Here is a 22,713-nt window from a genome sequence, read left to right as displayed (position 1 = left end):
AGTGTCAGAGAGCAGGCGGCGCTGTTTGCGGCCTAGTGGCAGCTTTTGCTGTGAGGGCCTACACACACACATTCGTACTTATGCGTCGAATAGAGTCACCTTAAAATGTACCAATGTCTTAATGCAGTAAAGATTCAGATAATTTTTGTTTTAACACTCACAATAGTGTAATGAATCTAAGGCATTTACCTAGCTAGCTCCTCTGCTTTTGTGAATGTGAAAATATATTATTCATAATAGGCTATGCTACTTTTTTTTTCTGGACAACTATCTTCATTGAATATAATGAATTGTTTTTTAAGTGCTTCAGGGTTTAGTTAATCCAATCCGTTTAACTACACTACTCGTTATGTAACATCCAAGTGTATTGCATTTGTTTTTTGCACTGATTACTGATATAATAATGGCAAACTATTTGGCATTTCTCTTTTTGGAGTGAACACCATATCTACTTTACATATTGCTCATGAATCGGTTGCAGTTCAAGCACAGGAAGTTATGGTGACTGCACTATTTTTTGCTCAGGGCTCATATTCACTAAAGGAGTGTCTCCTATTTCTCAACCGGCTCCAGTGGGGGGAGGGATTAAACAAAGGCCTACGGCTCCACACAGACAAACAAAAGAGCTTTAATGCGAAATCCCACACAATTTCCACAGCTAACAGATATTTAGCTGCCATTTCGTAGTGGGTCTGTGCAAACAAGCGTGTGTTATTTAGAGGGAGTGAGGCCTAGTTCTTTCTCTCCCTCTCCTCGGTGCTCTTTCCCGCACTCACTGCTGATCCTGCCAGTGCCGAACAAAGATAATTTACTCAGGAAGCGCTTCGGCCAATCAGACGAGGCCTTACATCCTGCATGTGGGAGGGCAGCCAGTCACGGCCCTGCTCTGATCACACAGGCCTGAGCTCTGAGTGTGGAGAGGAGAGCCCTCCCTTGTCTAAAGGCTGAGGCTGTCCTCCATGTTTTATAAGTATTGACATTACACTGTTTCAGCCATGCATCCACAGAGGTAAGCCTGATGTTTTATTACGTTTGTCCTTTCTTGTCATTTGTACTGTTTTCATCCACTGCTAACACTGTGAATTGCAGATTTGATTCTCCACTGACTGGGGAGGCCTAGCAAAGGCCTGAGTCTCAGAAAAACAGGGCAGAGGAGGAAGGAGGTGGGGGAGAGGGCCAGAGAAGGGGGGGTCATGCGTTCTCCCTCTCTCTCTACTGAGCTTTGGCCTGTGTGCTGCGGCTCGGTCACATGGTTACATGGCAAACGAAGTCAGCTATCACTCATTGCTGAACTGGCAAACAGCTGAGTGACAGTCATTTCTGTAGATGTTGATCTGCCCCACGTAGGGGGAGGAGGATCAGGGGGGTGGGGTGCTTGGGTGATGTACTTTTTTAAGCTGATTGCCTGTCCCATTGTCTGTTTGTGTCACAAGCCACGCCACAGAAAATGGAGGCATCTGTTAGGGCCCTATTAGAGAGCTGAGAGTCCCAGCTGTGGTCATTGTACACAGGGGCAGGATGGGTAATTCAGGACGTGATCTACCAATGAGGGAAGGAAAGCAGAGTTTTCAGTGGCGTTCGTGTTTGTTTTATATTTTCATTTTATAGGTTTAGCTTTAGGAGGGATGTTAGAGGACAATCCCATGTCGTTTTTTTATTTATCTAGTGATTTCAGCTATTTTCTGTGCGGTCTTTCAACACGTCCTTAAGAAAATAATTGCTCAGTGTGGGCGTTTGCATGATTTTTGCTATCATTGTTTACTGTCAGTCACATTGTGAGTGCAAGTACGAGTTTAAAAATAGTATGAGACACCATTTTGTCATAAGCATTTTTCAAGCATGGATTATTCTTGGAAAAGGAATTCATCAGCTTCATGCAAATCATGCAAAAAGCCATTTTGTTATTTAGGCCATTGATTACACACTGTAACAAATATGATGTGCAGACAGCCACAATGATAAAAAGCCATTGAGGTCTTAAGAAATATAGTCCGCTTTCATTTCCTTTGTGAGCAGACTTTTATTGTTTTTGCATTGCACTATTGCACACACACTATCATTATGTTATGTCAGCATTAGCAATGTTGAATTATTTTGAAATGAATGCGTAACATTTAAATTGTGTAAAAATAAATGCTTGTCATAGAGAAGGGTATGCCGTATTTTTAAGAAGATTGTTTAGATGATATTTGCATATTATCTCTTTTTTTTTTTTTGATTTATGGTGATGTTAACAACAAAATAGCACCACGGCACATACACACACAGCTGCTCCCTAAGACAAAACAAGCGAGCGCAAACCACACGGGACTAAAAGCCCCCTGCCTCATTCCCAACGGATCCTTGGCCTTTCTAATGATATTTATGGCTGCGTTTCAAAAAAAACCTTCCAGTACGTATCGTATTTCACCTGTTTATCAAACAACAAATGGTTCCCGAGTTAGTTGTTGTAATTATGAACAATTAATTTAATTGCATTCACAATATAGTCCGCTTGATCTTCATATGGTGTTAGCCTAGCTTCTCTTTATGGGAAAATGGCTGGAGTGTTTTATATCAGTACTAGCTCAAGTTTTGTGTTCCCTCTGTGATTATGATTCTTGTCAAGCAAGCGACATTGTAAAGGATTGTGGTGATTGGCTTCTTGCCGTTCAGAGGAAATGACCCGCAGTGGTTTGACGAGTTTTTTTTTTTTGCCCGTGTTAGATCAGCAAAGAGCAACAGAAAAAAGTCAAATCTACATCGACATTGAGACAGGAAACAACTGTGTTCTTGTGAAGTCACTGCTTGCCCTTGAAATGATTCACAATGCAGGACGTGAACCACAATGTAGCTGCTCCCTTTACCGGCCCAAGAGCTCAATCTGTGAGGAAGGTTTGCCTTGTCTGAATAGCGAAATGTTTGTGTGCATGTTGTTGATACTCGGATGCATTGCCGCTTGTTTTTCTCAGCTGTGGCTCTTGAGACTGACCTATATGCTTGGGTTTCTGTGGTTCTCCCTGTTTACTGTAAGCTCCTGTGCCATGGACGTGCCAGAGCCCGCGTCTCTGGCCTAGAGGGAGGGGGGAAGGGGAGCTCGAGCAGAGCGGTGGGGGAAGGGAGGCACTCTCATTTCCTGCGAAGAGAGAAAAAAAGACCTCGGCTCACTCTCTGACCAGTTATCTCCACATTCACAGCTGCCTTTCTCTTTATTTGGTCTGTTTGCGAGGACCTCTGATTGTCTCTCTGATCAGATCGTTCAGGAAGATCCAGTTTTGGAGGGCGGTTTGGTTGCAGAGCGGTGGTTTTCTTTCTCTACGTTCGATCAGCTTCAGGACTTCCTGTTTCTTTGATTTCAGTGTAGAGATCTGGATTTTCAGCCTCACAGTTGGCTTGACCTTTCTGAAGCGAACAGGAAAAGAAAGGCCTGGTGGATGGGAGTTTCTGACGTGATGTGGCCCTAATGTGAACATTAACATCCATGCGGCTCTTTTTAGCCTCATATTAAAGTCAAAAATGGAGAGCCTTTAGCCTTAGATGTGCATTTCCCTCCTCAGACATATATGTCTAATTCAAGTTTGCTGAAACGGATATATGTTCTCCAGACTAATGTCATTACTCTCGTTTCTGACATACTCTGCAGATTACTTATGATTTTTCAGCACAACCTGGAATATTTTCTTGTGAGAAAGGTGAGTTTTATTCGTCGCAATGGAAGGTTATTTGCTACTTTGGATTTATTTGATGAGTTTTCCTTTTTACTGTCCTAATGAAGGAAGTGTCTGAATATCTAAACACAGTGGAAGTACATGGATTAATTTTTTTACGATGTCAAGCCGTGGCTCCGTCAATGAGAATTAGTGAAAGACTAAGGCCTCATCGTGGCCTGATGATCAATCTTCTCATTTGTGCTCGTTCTCAACACTGGTCCTAATCCTGACCTCATGTAGTGGATATCCGTTGCCAGCTTCTAATCTTGTCTGGTCTTTTCTTCTGCACAAAGACCAGGATCAAGGCCTCAACGTTGTAGGATTTTGTTTGTGCCGTTGACCTCGGTCCGCCTCTTCTCTTTCACCTGTCATTTACATGATTCTGTTTGGGACCCGTCATTTCCATTCTAGCCTTGTGGTTGAGAAGGTTTTTGTTGATTGATTGACCATAGTGGGTTTCCCCTCTCATGGGGTTGAATAAGGCCTCTTTGTGGTCAAGAGATGTGTGTGGTTAAGTGTTAAGTGAAGTATTCACCTCTTTTTGTTGTTGTTTAATCCTTAAGCTTATCTGTTTATTTTCATTAACCTTTGTTAATTTTTAGTTGTATCTGATTAGATTCCATTATTGCTGGATGTATACCATCTATTTTGTTACCTCGGTATGGTCTTAGATGTTACATTTCGGTCAGATAATGATAATAAATAATAGCACTGCATGATCAAATGTTAAGTTCAGTACAATAGATAATGGGCCATATTCAAGAAACTTGAGCAGAATGAATTATGTAAATAATTTTTTCACATTGATTTAGTAAGACACACTGATTTACACAAATTTTTTATGGGTAGTCTTGCCCACTGAATTGTCATTGGCCAAAAATCCCAGCTAACGTATCTGTTTGCTGTATTAAACGTCAAATAAGTTGCTGCTCATACTAAAGGCCTTGACATGCCATGAGGAACGCAACAACGCAATGTGAAAATTCGCACTCAGAACAACACAAATGTTCATGTATCTGATGAGATTTCATTGTGGGTGGGGCTAAACAATGCAACGCCTCATAAATTGAACCCAAGTGACCAACAAAATGTGCTGTCGCTTGTCGTAGTCATGGCATGTTAAACCGCGTTTACACTGACGCCGATTAAATCGAGTGTCTGAGCTGTTGGTTTCTAGTAGACGTTCCTACTCTGCAGAAGTATTCAACTGTGTCATGTGGCGAATTGCTTTCAGTGCTTCTGTTGAAAGTCGCTGCATCGCTACTCTGGTTATTTCTGAGACGGGGACAGACAATTTTGCGTGTGATGTGTCCGTTCAAGCACAATAAGAAGAGAAAGAGAACTGAATTCGGTGTTCGCGTGCTGTCTCTGTGTGTGCACAAAACAGCACACGAGTTACGAATTGAGTTGTCTTTCACGTTTAAACTAACTCACTTTAATGTTTAAACTGACAGGACACGTGCAAATAATAAACTTTCACTCACTACGATGCCTAAACTTCGCGATTAATCTCCAAATCACATGCATTCCGAGTCATGTCCCGACTCCTGGTCTGTACGTATCAACTACTATCCCTACTTGCTTGACATCGCACATCCTGGAATGTGAATATGCGCACATTTTGATGTCGATGTCTGAAACAAATCGCTGTGTCTATTTTCGAAGGCTGCGTCCTCTGGAGGTCGCATTTGTTGGCTGCATAAGTCATTGAGGCTGCTTCATTTCAGTAAACCGACCACTATATTCCAAATTCATTAGGAAATTACAACAATTTATGCTTCACTGTGAATAACGGCCAATTTTCTGAAATAAGACTTCCTTTTTGATATATGGGGCTGACAAATGCGACCTCCAGAGGATGTACCCTTCAAAATGAGACACAGCTAGTATATCTAGCAGCCCTACCAGAACTCGCTGTTCTCGCTGACAATAAAGCAAGAACCATCGTTCTTTTTTTATTGCACGTCTTTCAACCATTTACTATGTCCAGACATTTTGTCACAGCAAATTCACCTTTTATTGCTTGCCACTTTATTGCTTTGTGACTGATAAGGGCAGGCCGCGACAGTACAGATCTTTTTTGAGACCTACATCTATTTTCTGTGAAAACTAATATCGGTTGACAAAAATGGGAAAAAATTGGTTTCATGGGACAGCAATGTTTCGGTTTAACATATTGTTGTTAATATAGGCCTTAGTTGTATCATTTCATTAGTTTTTGCTTAATTTTATGAGGCAAACATACTGCTAAGGTAAATTTCAGCTTGACATCCAGTTTACATTTTATACAACATCTGAACATGTTATTGTTGGGCACATTTTGGATGTATCGATGTCAGTAGCTGATGGTATTTTAATACCCGATTATGCCTGAACTTGGACCAAGCCAAATCCTCTAAAACTAGAAGTAGACTGAGTCTGAATTAAAGACACTCTCCGGTGCTCAGCAGACGTCTCCGTCGTAATCCCCAGTGAGTTGACCTATTCACGGTGGTATTCCCCTTGAACAGGTTTGGATCATCTGAGGGAGGTGTTGGTCTATAACTAGACACAGAGAGAGAGTTTATGCTTCGCACCGTCTTGATCAGTCGTTTTTCCCTCCTACGGTTAAACCACTTAATATCCTGTTGTAAATACAGGCCGATAATGGGTTACAGCACAGTTCAGACAAAGCAATACTCATGCAAGGGTCTCCTTGCCCAAGTAAAAGTGGTTCAGATATGGAATGGAGGACGATTGCTATGAACAACAACAACATAACTCTGGAGATTAGATTACATCATCCAAGTCTTTTATCTCAGGGGTAGACCTCATGAGGTTTCAGTGTCTTATTCCAGCTTTTTCTCTCTCTACTCCATTTAGTTTGGCTGTGGAGGAAGTAAAGACGGAGTCCGATGCTGTTGATGGGATGGAGGTGTCCATGCCACCCAAAGGTATTTTTGTTTTTCTTTGATCGTTTTTTAATTCTAATATTTAGACTTCCTTTATTGTATAAATTGAATTAGCATTTCAGGTCATGCTTTAATCGTACGTAACAGACTCCAAATATAGATTGTAAGAGTTGAAATGAATAAAAAGCAAGTCACACTTTTAATCTGAACCACATCAAATATGGCATGCAACCTAATTTCCTCTTTGATAATGGCAACTTATTGTAAGTAGGTTAGTCAGATGTTAAATGCGGCACCTTTTGTTTTATTCTTGAAGATGTGCATAAAAGACAAGTGTCTTTGTGCGTGGAGGTCGATGGTGGTTTGTGTTGTTGAGGCTTTGAAAGGTCACAATCACAGGCCCAGCTGGGTGAGGTGTTGTATTATCCATGTGGGCTTTGCATAATGAAGCCGCTGTGTTTCTCCTGCCAGCGGCCCCTGATCTAGGATCAGCGGAACAGGCGCTGACTGCGCCGAAGAGGAAAGCACCCAGTCCTCCACATTCCTCAAACGGACACTCTCCCTCTGACACGTCACCCAGTCCCATAAAGAAGAAGAAGAAACCAGGATTAATCCACAGCAGTAAAGACCAAGTATGTTCCCTCACTGGCTTCCCTTTCTTCCTGATGTCCTTTTGTCTGATTTTTAATTGGTTTGAGCTGAGAATTTTTCTTCAAATGCTTAATTTAAAAAACATTTAAAAGTCAAACTATTGCCTCTTCCTGCGACCTTTTATGTTTCTTGCATTTGACCGGCCAAATTAAATAATCAGGGTTGATTGTGGCTTTTAAATCTGTGTGATTGATTTTTATTTCTATTCAATGTGCAGTTTTTAATGATAAAACACTGGTCATTGAAAGGGGCCGAATGCTTTTACTGATTTGCATGAACAAAGTCGACCCCTTGTGGGGATTTCTTTCTCAAAAAGCATTTGGACACTACAGGCATACTTAAAGGGATAGTTCACCCTAAAATGACACTTTTGTCATTTACTCACCCTCATGCTGTTCCAGATATTACTTTCTTCTTTGGAGCACAAAAGAAGATATTTTGAAGAACGCTTCAACTGTTTTTGCCTACACAATGAAAGTCAATGGGGTCCAAACATCATTGCACAAAATATGGACACTTTTTTTAAAAATATCTTCTTTTGTGTTGGACAGAAGAAAGAAGGTCATACAGGTTTCCAATGACACAAGTGTGAATAAATAACGAAATACATTTTTGGGTGAACAATCCCTTTGATGTATTTATGTCATTGCGTTAGAGAATAAAATATTAAACAGTAGTGTTTACTTAAAGAACAACCTATTTTAAATGATCAAATAATAATTAAACTGTTTATAATGAAGGCAAAATGTATTGACACTTTCTGTTTATCATTTCATGTACACTATTCAAAAGTCTGGGGGTCTGTAATAGTTTTTTTTAATGGTTTTTGAAAGAAATACATTAAAAACAGAAACATTGTGAAGTATTATCACAATTTAAAATGGCTGTCTTTTCTTGTAACATATTTTAAAATGTAATTCATTACTGTGATGCAAAGCTGAATTTTCTTCAGTGTCACATGATCCTTCAGAAATCATTCTAATATGATGATTTGCTGCCCAAGAAACATTTCAGATTATTATCAATGTTGAGAACACTTGTGCTGCTTCATATTTGTATCAAAAGTCTTTGATGAATAGGATTCCTTATTTCCTTTTTTTTTTTATCTTAAAAAAATCTTGAACCCAAACTTTTGAACATTAGTGTTCATATAGTTAATGTGATGAACTACACCTGTGGTTTTGGTTAAATGTCATTACAAAAATAGCTCAAAGGGAAGTTAGTTCTCAGCAAAATTCTAGCTTTCATTACCTATCATTTGTTTGCAAACTACACATTCAAATATGATGTAAGTGTCCGAATGCTTCTTTTTGGGCCCACGTTAACTTAATCACAGCTAAAAATCAAATGTGAATGCTGTGCCGTCTTTGTGGTGGTGCGTCGCAGTACATATGAATGAACAATGTTTCATGAAAGATGCCAAATGTGGATTTGCTTCTGTTTTTAATGCGAAAATAATAAGCAAATTTTAATTAACTAGTAACTTACAGTTATTGAACACTAATTAGCTGCCATTTATGATGTTTCCATATTAGTCAAAACTTTGTCTAAAGTATCTTTTGCCACTGCCCCTTGATCCTGCTAATCTGTATTTGGCATCTGATGGTATTTTAGGATTTCATTCCAATCCTGGCGAAACACACTTGATCTCAGACACCACAAGGTTCTCAGATCACACATGAGTCATGTAGTGTGTTTACGGAAATGTGAATTGAAATCCTACACAGTGTCTTCCCAATGTGCCGCTTTTGACCCAGTGGTCATGTGACTGCTTACCTGTCCATGCTTAATTTATTGCAGTGCCTTGCTACATTTCCCCTGCGAGTGTTGTGGCTTGTGATTTGACCCCCTGCCCTGTCTCTCTTGCCTGCATTTCAGTGTGAGCTTAGACATGGTCCCTTTTACTATGTCAAGCAGCCCGCACTCACCACAGACCCTGTTGATGTTGTACCGCAGGACGGGCGGAACGACTTCTACTGCTGGGTGTGTCACCGCGAGGGCCAGGTGCTCTGCTGTGAGCTCTGCCCGCGCGTCTACCACGCCAAGTGCCTCAAACTGGCCGCAGAGCCTGAGGGCGACTGGTTCTGTCCAGAGTGCGAGGTACTGAGGACTGTACTGTGTCTGGATTAGTCAAGTCATGTGACTGTCCTTGCAGTTTCCACATTCAAATATGCTCAGAGCACGAAAAGCTGCTTGTGTAGCGATAATGCTGTCCATAACCGGTCATATGGAAACCTAAGATCTGTTCCAAAACCTAGTGAGCTGCCTAGTTATTTTGAGGCGCAGGCACAGTTTTTGAATGTTGTTTCACAAAGTAGGTGAAATGATGCTGCCTTAAAGGGATAGGTCACCCAAAAATGGACATTCTGTCATAATTTTTTCGCCCTAATGTCGTAAAATGTATGACTTTCTTTCTTCTGTGGAACATAAAAGAAGATATTTTAAACGTATCTGTTTTTTGTTGTTGTTGTTGTTTTTTAACCATACAATGGAAGTCAATGGGCTGGAATGCTGTTTGGTCATTTTCCAACAATCTTCAAAATATCTTCTTTTGTGTTCCACAGAAGAAAGTCAGTCATACATTTTACAATATTAGATCGTAAATGATGACAGAATGTCCATTTTTGGGTGAACTATCCCTTTAAGAAACCACAGTTTAGCTGAAATCTAAGGCAACATTGTCCTTTGTGGAGAATCCCTGAATGTTTATAGCGGATGAGTCGCAATAAACATATTTCTTTCAGTACTGAAAAGTGTTAATCGTTTAGCAGTATAATAACATTTTTGAGTGTGCTATGTTTATGCTTATCATGTTGAACATTAGTATTATGTTGTTAGTTTAACAACATTTTAACCTCAAACTCTGTTGCGTTTGTAGAGTATCTGTCTATGTGAAGTATTTAGTAAGACCGACTCCGTTACGTCATTCGAGTTATACTTCATGGGTTGGGTGGAGCTAACGAGATCTTTTGGCGCGTTTTGCTTGCTTCGAATTTTCTGCACAGCATCATGGGTAATGTAGTTTTTCACCACAAATTCTGCTGTTAAGCAAGATTATTTAAAAACTAAGTTGAAATAATGCGAGCCAGCAATTTCAACCGAAACAAATACTATCGATGAACAACCTCGTAGCTCACAGTAAGGCTGTATTTAAAAAGGTTTATCGTTAAAAGTTAACGTGCACTCTATAGTTAGGATGCTACTTGTGATAGGAGCTGCCTATGTACCGTAGACAGCAAGCTCACCAGGTTTTGGAAAACTAGATGTGACAGACACTTCTCCTTTCTATATTTCTATAATTTGCTTGGACTACCGGTAGTATAAACCAGACCATTCAGAAAATAGTGAAACGAGTTGAATTTATGTAGATGTGCAGATATTTGCTCTGATGACAATTAATTTAGTTTACAATTTTTACTAAATCCTGTTATGCATCATGAAATCTGAAATGTGGTCACAAATCAATTTATTCTGGTATGATATGCTAAATGGACAGTAACTATGAATCGACAGATATGAATGATATTATAGGCTTGAGAACACAAATGATTATGAACTGTTTGCGTGTGATGCATGTATGTAGTACAGTCATTTCACTCTCTACTTCAGAAAATAACGGTGGCTGAATGCATAGAGACTCAGAGTAAAGCTATGACCATGCTGAACTTGGAGCAACTGTCCTACCTGCTGAAGTTTGCTCTGCAGAAGATGAAACAGCCAGGGGTGAGTCAAATACCACATCCCTCACAATTCATTTAATCACCCCATATTTTCATTATGACGGTATTGGTTTTCATGTGACTGATTCAACGCTTGCGGCATATCTTTATGAATGATTAATCTTGCAGACGGAACCGTTTCAGAAGCCAGTGTCCCTGGATCAGCACCCAGATTATGCCGAATATATATTTCACCCAATGGACCTGTGCACTCTAGAGAAGGTACGTTAGGTTTTCTGTATTACAAGTGTTCAGATATTTTTTGTCCTTGTTTTAAAGCTTATATCCATTGTTTTATCATGTAAAACCTAATAATCTTCAAAATGTTTGCTTTTTGAGCCAACTGTATGTGCCTAAAGGTAAAATAAATACTGTAACTGAGAAATCTATGTGTCTGTAGAATATCAAGAAGAAAATGTATGGTTGCACAGAAGCATTTCTGGCTGACGTGAAGTGGATTCTACACAACTGTATCATTTATAATGGAGGTTAGTGCTGGTCTATGAAATCAATGTGCAATCAATTGTGTCTTTACTCGCATCAGTACTTTCATGAAGTCTAAATGCCTCTATTTCAGGGAACCACAAGCTAACAGCAACTGCTAAAGTTATTGTCAAGATCTGTGAACATGAAGTAAGTAGTCTAATATCCTTACAATATATAAAACATGTTTTTATAAAAGCTGATATACGATACTGTTTTATAAAAGCCTCAAACGTTTGAGGTCATATATATATATATATATATATATATATATATATATATATATATATATATATGTATATATATATATATATATATATATATATTTATTTAACTCTCTTATGTTTAGCAAGGCTCCATTTATTTGATCAATAATACAATAAAACTAATATTATCACAATTTAAAATAACTTTTTTATTTTAATATATGTTAAAATGTAATTTATTCCTGTGATGGCAAAACTGAATTTTCAGCATCATTACTCCAGTCTTCAGTGTCACATGATCATGATTCTAATATGATGATTTTCTGCTCAAGAAACATGTATTATTATTATCAATGTTGAAAACAGTTAAGCTGATTAATATTTTTGTGGAAACTGTGATGCACTTTTTTCAGGATTCTTTGATGAATAGAAAGTTTTTATGTTTTAGCATTTTAAATGTTTTTACTCTCACTTTTGATCAATTTAATGCAGCCTCGCTGAATAGAAGTATTCTTTTTATTTTTTTTATCTTACTGACCCCAAACTTTTGAAAGGTAGCATATGTGTATGTATTTTAGTCCTGCAAAGTGATACAGTATCTATAAATCATCCACAGATGAATGAAATTGAGGTTTGTCCAGAGTGCTACCTGTCCGCCTGTCAGAAGAGGGACAACTGGTTCTGTGAACCCTGTGTAAGAGGATGATTTTTTAAAAAGATATTATTGCACTATCCATATGTGAGTGATCTCTCCTGGTATCAAGCTACTTATTGGTTTGTAGTTAATCCTATTAATTTTGTAATATATATATATATATATATATAAAAAAAAAACAGCCAGTCAATATCTGGGCTGTATTTCAAGTGTAGCTAATGGTCATGTTTGTTATGTTTTCATGTAGTCTCAGCCTCACCCTCTGGTGTGGGCTAAACTCAAAGGTTTTCCCTTCTGGCCTGCCAAAGCCCTGAGAGACAAGGACGGTCAGGTGGACGCACGGTTTTTTGGCCAGCATGACAGGTGAGCCTATTACTCTTCTATTTACTTAAGCCGGGGACACACTTAACGACTGTAAGGCCGATTATGAATGTAATTTGATGCTTACGACTGATCATGCTCAAACTCGCCGAGTCAGAGACACAGTTTTCACAGTCGGTGTTTAAAATCTGCTCCAGTCATTGGAAACAGTCTGTAAGTGTGTTCAGTTCAGTCTTAGATTGTTTCTGCTCGTCGTTAAGTGTGTCCCCGGCATTAGGCATTCACTTAAATAATATATTGAATAATTACAACATGGTGGCAATGATTTTGTTACCAATATACAAAATTAGCAACATCAATTAAATCAAAGCTTGAACTTAATTAGCTTTTTATTTGACCCGTTCCTAAAGACCATTATTAAAGTTTTGTGACCTGAGGGTGTTAAAACATATTTTAATAGCTTTTCTGAAGTTTTTTCAACTTAACTTGTGACTTAAACTAGCAAATACATTTGGGAAGTTTGATTCATTCCTGCGAATCAAGTTTTTACAACAATACGGCAGCCAATTCATTGCTACAATGTTTTATGTTTTAAAAATGAGTTAATATTAGTGTATTGCTTTATTGGTAAAACAGATAAATTGTGAAAAGGCATATAATATAATCATTCTAATCTGCTGATTTGCTGCTCAAGAAACATTTCTTACTTATTATATTTATATAAAATAGTTGCGCTGCTTCATATTTTTTTGTGAAAAGCCAAGATATACTACCATTCAAAAGTTTTGGGGCCAGTAAGATTTTAAAAAAAAAATGAAGAAGAAATTAATACTTTTATTCAGAAGTGGCAGTAAAGACATTTATAACGTTACAACATTTTTCCATTTCAAATAAATGCTAATAAATGCACTTAAATGTATCATGGTTTTTAAAAAAATATAAAGCAGCAAAACTCAATATTATTTAACATTTAGAATGGTTTCTTAAGCATCACATCAGCATATGAGAATAATTTCTGTGACACTGAAGACTGGAGTAATGCTGCAGATACATTATTACTGTTTGATCTAATAAATGCAGCCTTGGTGAGCATTTTGACTTCTTTCAAAACATTACAACTTTTTATTTATTCCAAACTTTTGAGCGGTAGTGTACATCAACAAGGGTCTTATAGTGGAGTCATACTGCCATACGCATTTTTGTATTTGTATTAAAATATGTACTTTCCCCCCATCATTTACCTTTCAGAGCCTGGGTGCCCATAAACAACTGTTACCTCATGTCTAAGGAGATCCCCTTCTCTGTGAAGAAGACCAAAAGCATCTTCAACAGCGCCATGCAAGAAATGGAGGTCTACGTGGAAAACGTGCGCAAGAAATACAGCGTGTTCAACTACGCGCCGTTCCGGACGCCTTACACTCCCAACAACCAGTTCCAAATGCTGCAGGACCCTAGCAACCCTAAAAAAGGCACGGTGAAGAATGAGAAACAGGACAAAGTCAAGTTCAACTTCGATATGACCGCATCCCCCAAGATGCTCCTGGGTAAGACAGTGATGTCAGGAGGGGCGGGACGACGGATCTCTGTGACGGACATGCCCAGATCGCCAATGAGCACCAACTCCTCGGTCCACACGGGGTCAGACCTGGAGCAGGACGAGCGAGGGGCGAGAGTGTCATCGAGTCACTATAGTGCCGGTGAAGACTCAATGGATTATACAGGTGATTAACTAGATTTCCTGCCTTCAAATGGCCAATATTTTGTTTAATAGTGGGTAATAAAGTTTTCAAATTTGGCCCCCAGCGTCCCCTGCGTCTCTGAAGACAAGCGGCAGCCCCAAGCCTCTCCTACCCACGCCGGTTAAACAGGAAAGGAGCTCAGCAACGGGAGGCATCCTCAACCTCAATCTTGGTGAGTCTCAAATCAACACAATGACCACTGCACCACTTTATTCCTCTGTTGAATATTTGTGTTGAATGTGTTCCCTCAGATCGCATTAAAGCTGAAATGGACCTGAAGGAGTTGAGTGAGACTGTACAACAGCAGCAACAGCAGCAGCAAGGGACGTCCGTTCTCCTCACCTCTCCCAAAAAAACTACTAGGAGTTTGGATAAAACTATAGAGAGCTGCAAGGCCCAGCTGGGTAATGAACACACAAACACAATGAAATGATGATAGACATCAACAATGACCCATTTATTTCCTCCACATTCTTCAAAAAAGAGCCTTGAATCATGCTTTGAGATCAATCACAACATTACAATATTTGTATTCAAGCAACAAACATATTGTATTTTTCTACAGGGTTTGTACCATTCAGAACTAAATTGAGAATGTCTTTTTAATTCCAATTAAATTCCTCGATTTGAACTGATGTAGCAAAAAGGAACTAGAATTGAAATTTGAAAACAAAGAAGTAGAAGAATTCAAATAAATTGAATATATTTCTATTACTGTAATAAGTGTAATTTTTTACTAGAAAAAAATAACGTTTGTTAAGACGATTTTGTCAAAAAGAAACATTAAAAAAAGAAAAGCCTTATAGACAGACAGACAGATTTATATAAGGTTTCCCACAGTGCCATAACTGTCATTAACTTTCTTTGAATTGCAATTCACTCAAATTTCTCTTTCTGTCATTCCAATTCAGCTTCCTGTGTTGGTTGTGACTAATTCAGTTCAAATTCCAAAATATGATTTGTAAGGGCGCTTATTCAAAATTTTCTCAACCTTAACATCTTTTATGAGGCAATAAACTCCACTTACAACTCCCATAAAGCATTGTAACTGTTAATCTAATCAGTCTGGGTTTTTTTGTGTAGTTTCATTGTCTTATCAGAATCCATACGACTGTTTGGATGTAACTGATGTAACTGTTTCTATGCTCAACCCTACAATGTTCTGTATTAATTCAACATTTGGTTGGTTGCTAGCAATTTAACTAGCCTGCTATTGTTAGCTAAAGTTATGTAGCTTGCCTGCAAAAACTCACAGTGGGTAATGCCTAGATCTTTGTTTGTGATTGGTGGGTCTTGCTTCAAGAATTGTCAGTGATGTATTACTCAAAATGTTGTACTTCACTGAGAATTTAGTCATTTAAAAATTTATTTTTTTGGCTTTTACAGAACAGAAACTTTCTGTTCCTCAAAGAATCCTGAAAGAAATAATGCTTTTCACAAAAATGTTAAACGGCACAACTGTTTTCAACATTGATAATAATCAGAAATGTTTCTTGAGCTCTAAATCATCATATTACAATGATTTCTGAAATATTATGGGACTCTGAAGACTGCAGTAATGATGCAGAAAATTTGAACTGTTTGTGATCAAATAAAATCTTACTGACCTCAAACTTTCGAACAGAAGTGTACATCTGAAGCCCTACTTTTAAGCTCCATTATGTCCCCAGATATGCATTCTGTAAAATTTAAAACTGAAAAAATGTCTCTTTCTCTGTCCACAGGAATCGATGAGATCTCAGATGATCTCCGCGGTGTTGACCACAGTGATTCGGACGACTCGGACAAATCTGACTCCAGTGACAGCGAATACATGTCTGACGACGAGCAGAAGCCCAAGAACACTAACCACAACAACAGTGTCCACAAAGACTCCAAAAAGAGACCCAGACCTCCATCTGCTCAAGGGCAAGACCAAGACGCTGCCCCATCAACCGCTGGAGGAACTACAGGTGGGGACAAGAAATCCTCAGATCCCCAGACCAAAGATAAGTTAAGTGGTGGCGTGGAGAAAGACCCTCAGGAGAAGAACAAACCCCTGCAGCCGACACAGAAGGAGCGGCCTAAGCCTGGGTCCGCCGGACCAGATCCGGATGTGGATTCGGACTCTGAACGGGAGCTGGTTATAGACCTCGGTGAAGAAGCAGGTGGGAGGGAAAAGAAGAAAGCCAAGCGAGAGACTCCATCAGCTCCCGTCTCCACACCTAAGGATCAGGCGGGCATTAAAACAGATGGTAGATGCCTAATATTTAGGATTTTGTTTCTCTAAAAAAACATTTTCTAGAATATCTAAACTGAAGCTTTAAATTTACATTGCGTTCTTCCCTCTGTTTAGGTAAAGCTCCTGCATCTACCAGCATATCAAGTTCTCCATCCACAGATAACGCTTCATCTTCCTCCAATCCTGGTCCAAAAGATGCAGCCTCATCAGCCATCAAGCCTCCAGCCACCGTCACAACAGCATCCACCACTCAAGCCACCTCCACCTCCACCTCGACCGCTCAGCCCGTGTCTACCACCCCTGCCGCTTCCAATGTGGTGAAAAAACAGCGCCCCCTGCTGCCCAAGGAGAGCACACAGCCGGCCCAAAGGCCTGCGACGTGGAACCAGGCTGGTGGTAAATTCCAGACCTCGTCTCAGAAGTGGCACATGCAGAAGGTGCAGAGACAGCAACAACAAGGAGAGACGGTTCCTCAAACAGCGGCAGAGAGCCAAGCGCAGCCCCAGACCTCAGCCAACAACTCCAGCACACGCTACCAAACCAGACAGTCCGTCAAAGGTAAATACATCGATTCCCAGTGACTCCAGCACACGCTACCAAACCAGACAGTGTGTCAAAGGTAAATACATTGACTCCCAGTGCAGAAGTTTGGTTCCCCTATATATATATATATATAAAAAAGAAATTCTGACCTAGATAATATATTTTATTTAATTACTAGGATTTGTGTGAGAATTTCCCATGAACTCCTGAGCTGAAATATTCAGTTTAAATGTTTAAATGTGCAATAATATGTTTAAAAAATATTTAAAAATTAAGAAAATTAAAAATATTAGTTTTTTTTTCTAATCTAGGTGATAAATATATTTTTATTTAATGACTAGACTTTGCATAATATCTTTTATTATTCTCTTTTATTTATTCCCCTTTTAATGTATTTTTAGATTACAATAAAAACTAAAATCTCTATATATATATTTTTTTTTTTTGCTATAATATGCTACCTAGAATGCTTTGCTCTACAGAACTGACATAAACAATGAGGCTGAGCACACCATATCAAATAAATCACATAACTTTATTTGGAAATCATGATTCATCAGCTGTCCATCCGTGTGAGGTTCATGACAATTTTAGAGCTCAAATAACGATCTTTCATGGAAAAAAGTGAAGTAAAGTGATTTCACAAATAAATACGAGCTTCAGATTTATCCCCAAACATTTTTTTTTATTGCATTTAAAACAACTATGACAAAAAAAAAAAAAAAACTAAAGCATGAGAAAAAAAAAATTTCTGTGATGAAAACCTTATGCAACTTAATTTGTATGGAAGCCAGAACATTGGTTTAATTTGGCATGGATCTTTTCTCGTGTTTCTCCAGCTGTTCAACAGAAAGACACGTCACCTGTTAACACAGGGTCTGGTACGTCCACCTCCAGCCTGGCTGGAGACTTCCTCACCCCTCCTGCCTCTGCTGACGTCGCCGCTGACATCGCCAAGTACACCACTAAGGCAAGTCATACATTCACTTCAGGAGTAAAAACTGTCAAATTGTTCCATTAGTACAATAACGCCTTCAAAAAGCAATACAACATTTCTTATTTGACATTTTTATATAAGATGTTTTCAAGCACCTTGATGGCAGGTCACATCTAATTCAAGTGGCTGTGTGTTATAATTCTGGAAGTGCAACTTAAAAAAAAAAAAAAAAAAATCATTCCAGTATGTACTTACATTATATGAAATTAATTCTGATGCTTTATGGATAATTAGTTTGGACATTTAATTGATCCAACTGATTATTACTACTGCTGAACTGCTATTACTCAAATTGTCTAAATAATATTAAAGTCAATAGTGAATTTGACTGTGATGTTGTCTGTGTTATCCATCATAATGGCAGGTGATGGACGTGATCAAGGGAACAATGACCGAGATATACAATGATCTCTCTAAGAGCACGACGGGGAACACCATTGCAGAGGTGTGTACTTTTTGTGCCTTATTTCAGTTCTACTAGACTTTATTCCATTATCCACACTCTGTCAATGTGTATTTTATGGAAAGTTAAACTTCTCCAAGACACTTACAGGTTGCAAGTTGACACACTGAATTCATATTATGCCAATACTTTGATACGGTTCTCGTGTGACATTCTCACACCATGAACAAACACCATGTAATCAGTCCCAATGTTGGAATATTTAAATAATTGTTTTAATCAATGGGACCAGATCATCTATAGCCATTTCTGAATAGAAGATCCACCAACATGTTCTTAATTTTTTTTGACAAACTAAATATAGATTTTGAGTTTTTAGCAGATACAGATTTTAAAACCTGATATAGTTTACCATACATTTTTCTCACCACAAAAATAGCCACAAAAGCATAAAACACATTATGACAAGGACGTTGCGATAGTCGTTTCTTCCCTATTGTGACCTTGACTTGCAAAACTGCTTCTCGGACAAGAAAAAATATAAGGCGGGACTTGATTTTGTCCATGAGGAATTGATTGGATGGTTGTGGTTTGCAATTGGTCAATCTCATGTGAGTGACAGGTTGCCCCGCCCTCACGTCAATAAACGCATCATCAAAGAAGAGAAGAGATGAGCGGCAAGAGGGCAGGAAGTTATTTTGATAAAAGGTTACGAGGGCGCATTAATTGAAAGATGATGTGCACGGATCAATTATTTATAAATAATAATAATATATTTAAAAAAAAAATAAGAATGGTCTATTTTGATTTCATGGTGACTTAAAAAAAAAAAAAAAAAACTTACATTCTCTGTGTATTTTGTTGCAGATCCGGCGGTTGCGGATTGAGATTGAGAAACTCCAGTGGTTGCATCAGCAGGAGCTGTCAGAGATGAAACATAACCTGGGTAACTCGTGATGCTATAGCAAATACTTTTGTTATCCAATGCAATTTAGAGAACATTTACTAAAGGCCCACTAAACTCAAACTACAAGTTCTAGATGACCAAGCCCAGAGCTTTAACCACTAATACTAAATCACCATTGTGTGTTTGTGTGTAGAGCTGACCATGGCTGAAATGAGGCAGAGTCTAGAGCAGGAGAGAGAGCGGCTGGTGTCAGAGGTCAAGAAACAGATGGAGGTGGAGAAACAGCAGGCGGTGGATGAGACCAAGAAGAAGCAGTGGTGTGCCAACTGCAAGAAAGAGGCCATTTTCTACTGCTGCTGGAACACAAGTTACTGCGACTACCCATGCCAGCAGGCACACTGGCCCGAACACATGAAGTCCTGCACGCAGTCAGGTAACCATTTCTAGACCTAGCTCCCTCTTTCATTTTTTACTTTTTAGCACTTTTACCGAAACTGTTGGGAATGGACTCGGGAAATGTTGCAGGACAGATTCGAACTTTCATCAGCCAAATAAGCGGCAAAGCTCAATCTGTCAATGCAAATGTACCAAAATGCTAAGCCACTGCTCTGAATGGCTGTTTAGAATAACATACTAACATACTAAAATTATATTAGTTCATTTAAAAATGTATGTATGTTCGATAATCAATGTTTATACATAATATAAAAGTACACACACACACACACACACACACACACACACACACACACACACACACACACACACACATATTTATATGTGTGTGTGTATGTATGTATACTATGTGTGTGTGTGTATATATATATATATATATTATATAAAAGCCTAGATTTAATGTGTTCATCATATTGAGTGATGGTGTGTACCGGTATTCAGAAGACTTTAAACAACTCAGATCATATGGATTTCTTTTACAATCTTTTTGTGAACTTTTTAGCCGTCAAAGTTTTGGGTTTCATTAAAAATATCTTCATTTGTGTTTTGAAGATGAACGAAAGTCTTATGGTTTTGGAACGACATGAGAGTGAATCATTTATGACAAAATATTTATTATGGGTGAATTATTCCTTTAAACTATTTCTCTATTATATAGCGTCCGCCTCCCACACCGGAGTCCCCGGTTCGAATCCCGCTCGGAGTGGGTCGTGTAGGACTGGTTACACAATGCACTCAACATGAATATTCAATTTTAGTGTAATGCAATTTTTGTTGTCGGATCAAATAATGTTTTTAAAAAAAGTGATGTTAAGACAATTAAATACAAAATGCTAAATAACCTATTTTAATTCCAAGATGATAACAGAATGCCACTCGCATTCATAGCTTTTTTTATTTTATTTTATTATATTCACCATTTACAATCGGCCCTTTTCACATTTCTGGGGTTCTCAGAAGCGTAAGTCGTCATAGTTGGGTAAATTATGACAAATTTGCTCCCGTAGCAAAAGAAAAAATCCACGATAGTGTTTCTATGATTTTCCAAAAGAGGATTTTTTGCTTTTACTCCCTCATCCATTGTATTATAAATGCTCACGCAGCAGCGTTAGCCAGTTTTCTGTATTTAATGCCAAGGTAATAAAAAACAAAAGTATACTCTAAAAAAAGATGGTTCTTTAGAGGTTCTTTAAGGCCCGTTCACACCAAGGACGACAACTTTAATACTATAATGATAAAGATGTAGCTCTGCTCTAAAAATCATTCTAAATATAAAAAGAATAGCAGAGTTCACACCACAGCTATAACGATAATGGCACAGAGAAAATATATCATTGCAATCACTTTCAGAGCGATTTTGTCCAGCTGATGAACAATAAAAACATTGACAGCCAATCAGAATCCATCCTGCTGTAAGGAGCTTGAGCATTTAAAGCGGCAGATAACAAAACTGCAGCGCTCTTAGAATAAACAGAACTATATAGTTCGCTGGTGTGAATGCACTTTTTTTAGCTCTTGGTGTAAACGGGTCTTTATAGTGACAGTTCTATTTAGAACCGCATCATCCTGAAGAACCCTTTAAATGCTGAAATGGTTCTTTGTGTTTAGGGTTTAGGGTTCTTTATTCCCGCCTTTTTGTTTTCAAATTTGTAACTATCAAGGCCACCTCATTACTGATTTTCTGGAGATCAGCTGCACAGACTGTCAACACACTCTCAACAGGTAAATTATTTATTTCTTAAAATGTCTATACATTTTAACTTTCTATTTGTAACTGGTTTCTTATCCAATCATGTCCTTTTCTCTTTTTAGTTTAACAGAACGTGTGACCAGCGCTGTTCGGTTAAGGATACTTATCTTCTCTTCTCCACTAAGTAAGTAACAGAGATATTTAATTTATGATCCATATTGTTAGATTTATTATTACTTTATATATAAACATTTAAAAAACTTAAAGCTATCCCATGACTTTATATCACTTTTTTCCTTTTAACATTGTAAAGGTCTCACATACTGTCCATTTTTGCTAATTTTGTCCTTCATAAGCATAATTGTTTTTACATAAAAAAATGGAAGAGACACACTGTAACTCGAAACTCAATTGTGTATTTCAGATGCTGTCGTACCATAACCTCATCCTCTGCAGAGAGAAACTGACACTCAGAATACACACATAATGAAGGACGTGAAAACATCATAGAGGATTGTGAAGAGATGTCACTGCAACTTGCCCTATATCTATATCATGTTCAATAACAATTGTTATCTATTTATGTATTCAGCTAATAACTCTTGTTAGAGCACTGTCATTCTTGCTACAATTTGCCATATCAATAAAAAAAATAAAAGTACCTAATTGAAACAACATGCTGTTTGTTGTTGATGGTGTTGTTTTTATGTAAAACCCAAATAGAGGCTACATGATAATACAAGACCAGACAGATTGAAGGGTAAACAATATTAATTAATATGTAAAAAATATTGATTATACTAATATTAATGAAAATAAACTATTATTAATTTTTTTATTTATAACCCCATTAAGGTCCTATATAACACTTTCAAAGCACGGTCCTGTATGGAACCTTATAGAAACGGTTCTATTTAGCACCATAAAGGGTTCTGCTATTGTTACAAGTCAAATATACCATATTTGGTACTGTTTGGAACCATTTTTCTTAAGATCGTATAGTGTTACAAATATACTTTTTTTTTATTTAATTTTTTATGTTGCTGTATTTACGATGTTAAAGATTGTGGAAACGTGTCATCGGTCTGTAAAAAGGGTCCGTCTTTTAAAGGAACACGCCGACTTTTTGGGACTTGCCGTAA

The 22,713-nt window shown here is 38.1% G+C and overlaps 1 protein-coding gene across 14 annotated transcripts in view; it reads left to right on the top strand.

The window, feature by feature from the left end:
- prkcbp1l (protein kinase C binding protein 1, like) overlaps positions 1-22,713 on the top strand; it is a 28,206-nt gene that overhangs the window by 3,775 nt on the left and 1,718 nt on the right. For 2 of the 14 annotated variants that reach the window (XM_079587855.1, XM_079587852.1), the window contains exons 2-19: positions 6,552-6,622; positions 7,052-7,212; positions 9,110-9,331; positions 10,841-10,954; positions 11,080-11,172; positions 11,351-11,438; positions 11,528-11,583; positions 12,256-12,333; positions 12,542-12,657; positions 13,864-14,336; positions 14,419-14,526; positions 14,606-14,758; positions 16,079-16,588; positions 16,690-17,133; positions 17,958-18,088; positions 18,480-18,560; positions 19,386-19,464; positions 19,619-19,858. In XM_079587855.1, the coding sequence (XP_079443981.1) occupies positions 6,552-6,622; positions 7,052-7,212; positions 9,110-9,331; positions 10,841-10,954; positions 11,080-11,172; positions 11,351-11,438; positions 11,528-11,583; positions 12,256-12,333; positions 12,542-12,657; positions 13,864-14,336; positions 14,419-14,526; positions 14,606-14,758; positions 16,079-16,588; positions 16,690-17,133; positions 17,958-18,088; positions 18,480-18,560; positions 19,386-19,464; positions 19,619-19,858 (3,218 nt within the window). Of the gene's footprint in view, positions 1-480; positions 1,010-3,114; positions 3,672-6,551; positions 6,623-7,051; positions 7,213-9,109; positions 9,332-10,840; positions 10,955-11,079; positions 11,173-11,350; positions 11,439-11,527; positions 11,584-12,255; positions 12,334-12,541; positions 12,658-13,863; positions 14,337-14,418; positions 14,527-14,605; positions 14,759-16,078; positions 16,589-16,689; positions 17,134-17,957; positions 18,089-18,479; positions 18,561-19,385; positions 19,465-19,618; positions 19,859-20,539; positions 21,756-21,995 lie in introns of those variants that run through there. The other 12 variants (XM_079587859.1, XM_079587857.1, XR_013794814.1 and 9 more) reach the window with 11 other exon arrangements.

Source organism: Phoxinus phoxinus (assembly GCF_949152265.1).
Source record: "Phoxinus phoxinus genome assembly, chromosome: 18".
Classification (NCBI taxonomy): Eukaryota; Metazoa; Chordata; class Actinopteri; order Cypriniformes; family Leuciscidae; genus Phoxinus; species Phoxinus phoxinus.
Note: the sequence above shows the minus strand (reverse complement) of the source record. Positions and strands in the feature narration are given on the sequence as shown.